At 42.4% G+C, this 8638-nt stretch overlaps 1 protein-coding gene across 1 annotated transcript; it reads left to right on the top strand.

The window, feature by feature from the left end:
• The first annotated feature begins 4732 nt into the window (after window positions 1–4732).
• On the top strand, window positions 4733–8310 carry LOC100744426 (aldose 1-epimerase-like). Its single transcript, XM_012387946.3, has 7 exons — window positions 4733–5755; window positions 5962–6092; window positions 6190–6383; window positions 6448–6621; window positions 7197–7438; window positions 7868–8009; window positions 8086–8310. The coding sequence occupies exons 1-7, from the start codon at window positions 5658–5660 to the stop codon at window positions 8299–8301; spliced, it is 1197 nt and encodes a 398-aa protein (XP_012243369.2). The 5' UTR covers window positions 4733–5657; the 3' UTR covers window positions 8302–8310.
• The last annotated feature ends 328 nt before the right edge of the window (window positions 8311–8638 follow it).

The following is an 8638-nucleotide window of genomic DNA, read 5'->3' as shown; positions in this document are numbered from 1 at the left end:
GGGTTGGGCGGTGGGCGAACGAGGTGACTAGCGGAGGGGCTGAGAGCGCTTACAAGAATTCAATTCCATTAAGCATTGAAGTGAATAAAACGAGGCAGCTCAGCGTGGATGGGCATCTATATAACGCAGCTCGCATCTCGGTTATCTACCTAATAAAGGTTCGACTGCCACCCCCCGCTTATCCTCCTCTTTCTCCACCTCGTGGCCCCTGTCTCACCGAACCACCACCCTCTGCACCGGTTCTCCGCTACCCTCTACGACATAAAGCATGTGCCAGTGAGGTGTCTATGAGACAATCCCCCGGGATGACAATGCTTATCCCACGTATGAATGCCAGCGATGCTTCCTAGGTAATTTAAGTATAGCCTCCTCCCTCTTCTTCATCCACCCAATACACCCCAACCGCGTCACCCACTCTTTTCATCGCTTTACGTCATCCACCTTCAACCATTCGAGGAAGCTGCATATCTTTAGGCGTGCACGTATGAAAACCCGTTGTCCTCGTTTAATGATTGCCATTAGGAACAAAATCTTTTCGCAGCCCACACCACTTTCCTCTCTCTCGTCTTCCTTCTTCTCTGTCTCTTTTCCACTATTTTTCAGTTAGATAAGCAGAGGCTCTTCGTTTCTTCGGGTGCTGTGAATTTCGAATGAGTCTAAGATCCGTCTGGGGACTGCGCGTTAATGTTTTTGTACCCTATTGCCAAGGTCGATCTGAATGGTAGCGCCGCGAGAATCGCAGGACCCGAACAATCCCTGGCTTTTGTCTCACCAGAGATTACGATTTCGAGAGTGCAAGCTCGCGAATGAATTTCGCCTTGCGACTGATATATTTCTCTTTCCTACTCTTTCTTCCATCTACTCATCTATTCTTCTCTTTTACCCCGTTTGGTCTACCTATAACCGCGATTTGATTGTGTTACTGGAGCACCCGCTGTGGGGAAACCAAAACAATTATATTGATTTCATCTTTGATTAAGTTATTCGCTTAAGTTATTCGCTATATGTAGCACAAGTTCGAAGTCGAATGATCGATTAATTATGGTTAGAATAATTGGTCGGATGTGTGAAATCAATGTGAATATGATGGGAAGTAATGAAATTAGCTTACTATGAAACGATCGAGCAACCCTGACTCAACTTTGACAAACTTCCTCCTTCCATACTCAGAACCATAAAGTAGGACTTTGCAAGTTCTACGTGTTAGTTTGATACATATCAATTGAGACTTATTTTTCAACTTGTAAGCAATTAAATCTTACATTAAAAACGGCTGAACAAGCAATTGACTCCGCTATCTGTAGTACACATTTACTACAATCCGCTAACGTATTAAGCATCACTATTCCCATTCAAAGAATGCTCTTCTAGTCGCAAATCGAATAGAAACGTCTACAAACCTCCATCCTTCCGGAGATCACGTGCATTGAGCGGGGGTAGTTCTCACTGAGGTAGCGAAATCCCGGCTAATTAGTAATCGTTCTCCGCCTCCGTTAAATCCGCAGGTGCTCATCCTATCTAGACAGGACGCCGAGCATGTAATTCGGATGCGCTGAATTATCCGCGCGACGTTTCAACGTTGATCCTGCAAATTAAGTCGACTGCTCGACTCGGCCAAGCTGTTAGAAGCAACCTCGTCACCGTGAAGGGGGATCCGAAGGGTGGCGGAGGATGGCTAAGGGATGGTAAAGAGGGGTTGGTCCTGGAAACAGGTGGGGCAGAACGGGAACGTAATCGCAGCGTACTTTGGGTGATTATAGGCAATCGTAAAAGTACCAGAAAGCGGCTTGTAAGAGGGAACAAGACAGAGGAAGAGGGGTTGGCATACGGAGAGAGGGGTAGGACGGAAGAAAGGAAGGTGGAGACGGGGCGAGGACGAGGGATACACGGGCCCATGACGGTGCTACGTCGCCACCCCGACGTACACGCTCGAACGCGTTGCGTAATTAGCGACTGCCTCTCCGGTTTTGTGGGTGGGTGAGGGGGTTGTTGGACGGCTTGGATGGCGAGGGTGAAGTGGGCGCACCGTTACCGTGCATCGGGATTGGGGCACTCCCCGAGAACGCGTTCGAGTAACTGGCGATCGGCTGAAGCCCACCGCGTGCATGAGCAGTAGCGAACACACGTGCGATCTACAGGGTGGTTCTTCGTATAAGATGTGAAGCTTTTCGAGAATCGTTTTTATTAGTGTATGATTTGTCGTTGATTCACTCTGATAGTTGTTTGTAACATTGTAACGTTTTAACGTTATTGCGTATACCGGGTTATAGTTAGATATTTTTGAAGAGGTGATAATGATTCTATCGAAGTCTGAGTCAATTTAACCTCTTACTTTATAACATCGAGTACCGCTAACGGTACAATCTGATTTTTATTTGATAAAAGCAGCTTTTATTCGTAATAAGTTTTAGCGTCGGTTGTTCAGATCGAAGATTAGTAAATACATATCGTATCCAGTCGACGCCGTATGATTGTACCTTTCGCTCACAAATATGCGATTCGATCGCGTCCAACCTGTATGGAAATTAACGGTGACGCCTCGTAGCTACTCCGAGGAAGCCTCACGCACAAACGGCTCGTAACGATCAATTATCGGGCATAACGCTAGACTGGGAATCATTATATATCGCCAAAGCGACAGCGGATTTTACTACGTAAATAACGTCTTGGAGGGAGCGATTCTCGTGTTAGTCGGCCGCAGATCTGATTTTCCTCGTGGAGAGGGGCGAATTATGCGGTTCGTGGCGTCGACACTAATCCTTGTCGAAACAGCCCCTGGCACCAGCCAAGGAAATAGGAGTGAGGGGGCAACGAATGGAGAACCAAGGGGGTGGCGTAGACCGACGTAGACGCAATTAATGCAGAGAAACCAGCCGCGGACGTTGGGGGAGATTCGAGGAGGGCATCGAAGCTATGCCACGCCGTGAGACGTAATGACTAATTGAGATTGGAAGAGAGAAGGGAATAATACGATCCAGCTGGTCACGGTAAAACGCACTTTTTTTTCTTCTTTCTTTCTCTTTCCTCCTTTATCCTTTCGTTCCCTTCTCCCTTTTCTCTGGCCCTCACTCCTCTCCCTCGTGTCGATTACAAAGGATCTCTCGCCTGCAGGCACACCAATGGAATTACGAACTACGCTGTCGCGTACCTCGCAGAGCCCCGATCTCCGTCACGATTTTAATACGATCGATTTATCGGCCCGCTCTTAAGTATCTCGAGTATACCGATTTATAAATTTCTTCCGCTCGTTTTTCGGTTACTGAATATTCATCTCGATATGTAAAGTTTACTCTGTATAGCTCGTATTGTTCGTACGATTAGGTATACGATAAGGTAAAATGGGATTATTTGAATCAGAAGGAGATATTTGCGACGAACTAAGTAATTTGCGTGGTACGATACTGCTACGATAAATAGGCAAGTATATCGTGTACTTGACAACTCGATGGCAATAGTTACCTATTTGGATGTAACTTCTATTTATCAAAAGGAAAATTTGTTCGAGTATTAACTAATATTAATGTCGTTTATTTTATTACTTACTCGAATCGTTTCCTTGTTTTTCATATTTTTTCTTACCGAATCTAAAAGTACTTTTCTCATTCTTATTCGTTATTTTTGAACCAAAGTTCAAGATTGAATTGTAAAGTGTCGAAGCTTAGGTGACTTAAATGACTCTACCTCACCATAGTAAACTTTCCCTATTAAATTGCTGCCTATTGTCAAAGAGGAGAAGGAATAAAATAAGCAGGAAAATCGCGAAAGAAATCCCGTATATATACACGTAGGAGATGCATGAAACGAAGTAAATGATCCAACATCTTGCCCCGCGGTTCAAAGGGGTTGAACGACGTCGAAGTCCATCTTACCGGAACCAACGAACCCGGTAATGCGTCCCGGTTGCTTCCAAAGCGTATTCATCAAGCGGCGAGACAATTCCGGCGCGTGTTGCGATGCGATTTGTCACGATATCGCGGGAACGGTTCACGGCATCGATATTGTGCCGCGCACAATCCGCATCCAAGAGTGAAACAACGAGACAAGGCGGGCGAATGGGTAAGGTAGGAAGAGGAAGGTGAAAAGGAAGGAAGGAAGGAAGGAAGGAAGGAAGTATGGAAGGCAAAAGGAAAGGGAGTGACACGGTGGGAGGGCAAAAGCAAGCGGAGTAACCAAGCCAAGAGATTCCTCACACAAGGCAAGCGTTCGCTTGCGAGTGTACTCCATTCGTTGGCGCTGGGCTCGTCGACATTAAGATAATTACTTTCCAGCAGGACGTGCGCGTTCATTGTTGCCGTTACCGCGGCAGAATGGCATTATGCATTGTCAAGAAGAAAGTGAGGGAGTGCGTGGCTAGAAGGAGGGTGAACGGGGGCGCGAGGTAGTGCAAGAGGAGAGCAGAAGGGTAGAAGGTACACTCCTATACCTTATATATCTTTATATACCGTTGGTATACCTTAGCCCGTGGGTGGAGCATTATTCCGTCAGTTCCATGTTTCGCCATTGAAACTAGCACGAGAGGGGAGGGGGCTTGGAGAAGGAGGCGAGTTTCTGCTTTCTGTTTCTCGAGGAAGAGCCAAACGCCAAGAGGGGTGGGCATCTGCCGATGTATCCAACAGCTTTCTCCAGGCCCGACGCCATTAATGTAATTATTTCCACCGAGTGTTCCCGCAGCCTCGAAACGCTTCGCGGGAATTGAGACTGATCAGTCGGCTGCTGCACCGAGAAAGAATCCGCGCTTTCCTCGGGGATGCGAATGCCTTCGCGGCTCTCCATTTTCCTTCTTCCATTTTTCACGTCCCTGCGCCCTGTTTCTCTACGACACCTCGGGGCCTTTCCGCTCTCGACACTCTGTGTCTCTCTCCCACCCCCGTAACGCTTACGCGTTCGGTCCTTCGTGACAACCGGAGGGATGGATGACTCGTCAGAACGGTGACGAAGCGTTAAAACGAGACGCGCTTGTCGGATTTGTGTCGCTCGCTTGCAACCACGATAATACCCTGATTTCGCGTAATGGGTTTTGCTCGTAGTTTGTCGCTTTCTGATTCTCTCTCTCTCTCCCTTTTTCCCTCTCTCTTCCTCTCTCCGCCTTCTATCTGTCTGTCTCTTATTCGTATTCCACCTGAAAATCGCGAATTCTTTTGTGGAACTGATGACACTTTGTGCGGTGTTCGCGTATACACACGCCTCGTTTCTTCTCGGAGCGCTTTCGAGAAAACACTTCCCTTTGAGGAGTTCCGGCGAGGAGCTATAAGAATCGCGGAAAGAGAGTGTCGACGCTGATGAATTCACGAACTCTTCGTTTCTGACACGCCGTCTAAATGTTTGAAAATGCATTTCTCGGAGCAAGGAATTTCCTTTCGGAAAATGTCTTCGTGTAAGAATAAATCGTGGATTCTTTTCTTTGATGCATCATTGTGTACGACTGACACTCGCTTTCTTCTTCCTCTTTCTCGACGCGAAGTTGCTGCTCTTTCGAACAGGTATTTCGGTTTCGTAACCTCGTTGGATGATCGACGGTCAAAATTGTCCGTGAAAACAGGTCGGCTGAATGGCTTTTTAACCGGGAAATCGAAAAAGTGGAGATGCAAGCGGGCTAAATTGTCCGTTGAGGATTAAATCGTTCGGAAAAGAGAGTAAATTCGTGTTCACGTTGCATCATGTCCGTAGCGGAAACATTTATCGAGGAAGATGGTTTTGGGCTCGTTCCCAGGCCAGATCGTAATAAATATAATAAACCATTCGAAATTGTTAGAAGGTAAATCACACATATGCTGCCGGCCATGAGGACTCTTATGCTCGTTGTACTATGGTTCACGAAAGTATAAAATAATTAAAAAATGAAAATTTCTACTGAATATTTCTTTCTAGACAGCAAACGTTCTAATATGAAACCTTATTTCCGGCAGTGCATTCGATATTTCCTGTTTCCCTACTTTATTCTTCCATTATTTGCTCCGTCAGATACACAATGACGAACAAACACAAAGCATCGGTGCAGTTGATATCTTGGGGTGCTGGTATTCAAGCTATTAAAGTTCCAAATCAATCAGGAATTTTAGGTGATGTTGTTTTAGGATTCGACGATATGGAGGGTAAAAGAAAAATTCGTCAAAAATTCTTTAAGTGTCAAAAATGAACAAACAATTTGATTATTGTTTTCGAGAATTCATTCGTGAAAAATATAATCAGGTTATTTGAAGAACAGGTACATAGGAAGTATAATCGGACGAGTGGTGAATCGCATTTCTTGTGCCAAAATGAGGATTGAAAACAAGATTTACTGTTTATCTCCGAATGATGAAAATGGCGTTGACCATTTTAACGGTGGCTTCGTTGGATTTGATAATGTTAATTGGAATTCTTGCATAATGAAGAAGCATGTGGTGAATATCTTCATAATTATTCTTTCAGTTATCAGTTTTTATTCCTATCTATTTAATGCAACAGGTTATGTCTCACGTAAGTCCAGCAAAATACGAAGGATACCCAGGAGATATGTTAACGCAGATTAAATATTCTTGGACCGACGATAATCAACTTCTTATGAATATTCGTGCTACTGCTACGCAACCAACTCCTGTTAACATTGCTTCTAATTGTTTGATGAATCTCGCTGGTCATGTAAAGTTGATATTAACATTACCTACTATGCTCTTCAACTCGTTCAATTCTATTTATACAACATTATCCTATTTTCTGCTTATGCAGCATGGTTTTAATTTCATGCTTTATTATAATTAAAGAATTTTTTTGCAAAATGGATCTATAGGTGTATATGGTAAATATGTAAGAGCTGAATGTATGTTCAGCATGTTTAAGTCACTATTTTATTTATTGAGTCCCTTTTTCCAGAAAGCTTCTCTGAATTTGGTTTGAAAGTAAAAATGATTCGTTCATTTGAAAGTTCGTTCTGATTTACATTTCGATTCGATAATTTATCGAATTATATAGGTGGCATTTTGTTCCACACCTTTTCTCCACCTTTCACGCAACTTGAATATTCCATCCTTCCAGAAGCTGTCACGTTTTACGACGGAAAACATTTCAGTATGATCTTTCATGTCAATCAGTTTCTCAAGTTTCTTAAAAATTGGAACGGACTTTCTGCAGCGACCCGATATATATAGTAAAAAATAAAATCACAGTTATCAAAGGACAATTGTTAATCAAATTATTTCTTTCTGTTTTTGCTACAGGCTGCTGGTTCACGCGAATTGAAGAAACATCTAATTTCGTTGAACGCAGATAGCTGGACACCTGCGGATATTAGGAACAATTTGCCGACAGATGCTATACATCCAGTTGATCGTACAGTGTTCGACCTACGTTTACCGACTCAGTTAACCAAGAGGCGGCTTTACATCGTACCAGGGGGTGGTTACAATCAAAATCTCTGCATAAATAGTCCCAGCAGTTGGTCTTACCGATTTCACGCTAGGTAAGTGTAGAAACAGTCAATTTACATATACAATCGCAGAGTAAACTTTACCCTTAGTTTTACGATCAATTTCTTTTTATAGCGATTTACCTGTTTTTTTTGTTTAATTTTATTATACCATGTAGCTACTTCATAGTGTAATACTATTACCATTGTCCTATAATATTATTTCAGGTATAATTATAAATCTATAATTATAAATCAATAGAATAGTTTATTTACGATATACGAATTTATAGCTTTTTCACGTGTCAACGTTATTATACAGCCGTAATATAAAACTACCCTAAAGTGTACTAAAGTCGCATACCCGTATGATAGAAATATAGACATTTGAAATTTGCAGACGTTTGATAATACAGATGCTTTATATTAACTCTCGGTTACTTTCCATTAATGTAACCTCTTTTTCCCTCTTTTGTCTCAAAGAATAATTCACCCTGGTTCAGGAAGAACTTTAGAAGTATATTCGAATCATCCAGGACTGCAATTTTCCACCGGAAACGATTTGCCAGATCCTGATTGTAATTATCCACCTGATTTTGAGGATTACTGCGATTGCACGGATAATGTTAGATAACTTGCTTTTGAATGTTCATAATCAAAATCATCATAAATCTATGGAATATTGAACATCATGATTACAGGAGCCGAAAATAAAAGAGCAACAAAAAGAAATTTGGGGGAAGGATGGTGTGCGATATCAGAGGCACGGTGGGTTCATTTTGTCACCACAAAACTACCCCGATGCGGTCAATATAAGCAATTTTCCTCCTTGCATACTTTATCCTGGCCAGGTTTACACACACGATGTAACATATAAGTTTGGTTTATTGTCAGAAAATTTAGATATGCCCACTTGAATATTTACTAATGAACTATGACAACATCGTCTTTACGCAACATCTCATTAGCAACTTTCTTTCGGTTTATATATATTGTCAAAATTTTGTTTTAACATTGTGCTTGTGAAACAATGTTTTGCTTAATATTTTTCTGAATCACTATTTCTTGCTCCACCTATCTCCTACAATTTAATAATTTTAATTTGTAGAAATTGAAATATTTATACCACAATGGTGGTATTTTTATCCGAATTATAGGAGTTTTTCTTTAAATCCAAGTACATACAGTGAGTTAATCTATCTACATGTACCGATAATGTTGCGTTTGCGCAACTTTGATCAATTATTTCACTAT

This window comes from Bombus impatiens, unplaced genomic scaffold, assembly GCF_000188095.3.
Source record: "Bombus impatiens unplaced genomic scaffold, BIMP_2.2 scf_0498, whole genome shotgun sequence".
NCBI lineage: Eukaryota > Metazoa > Arthropoda > Insecta > Hymenoptera > Apidae > Bombus > Bombus impatiens.
The sequence above is the reverse complement of the archived record's forward strand: the minus strand, read 5'-3'. Positions and strand labels throughout refer to the sequence as shown.

Bases quoted from the DNA above. Each gene is read 5' to 3' on its own strand.
- LOC100744426 (XM_012387946.3), top strand. From the start codon at position 5,658: ATGTCCGTAGCGGAAACATTTATCGAGGAAGATGGTTTTGGGCTCGTT. The intron at 7,439-7,867 runs GTAAGTGTAGAA...TTTGTCTCAAAG, and splicing joins TCTTACCGATTTCACGCTAG to AATAATTCACCCTGGTTCAG. The intron at 8,010-8,085 runs GTTAGATAACTT...TCATGATTACAG, and splicing joins ACTGCGATTGCACGGATAAT to GAGCCGAAAATAAAAGAGCA.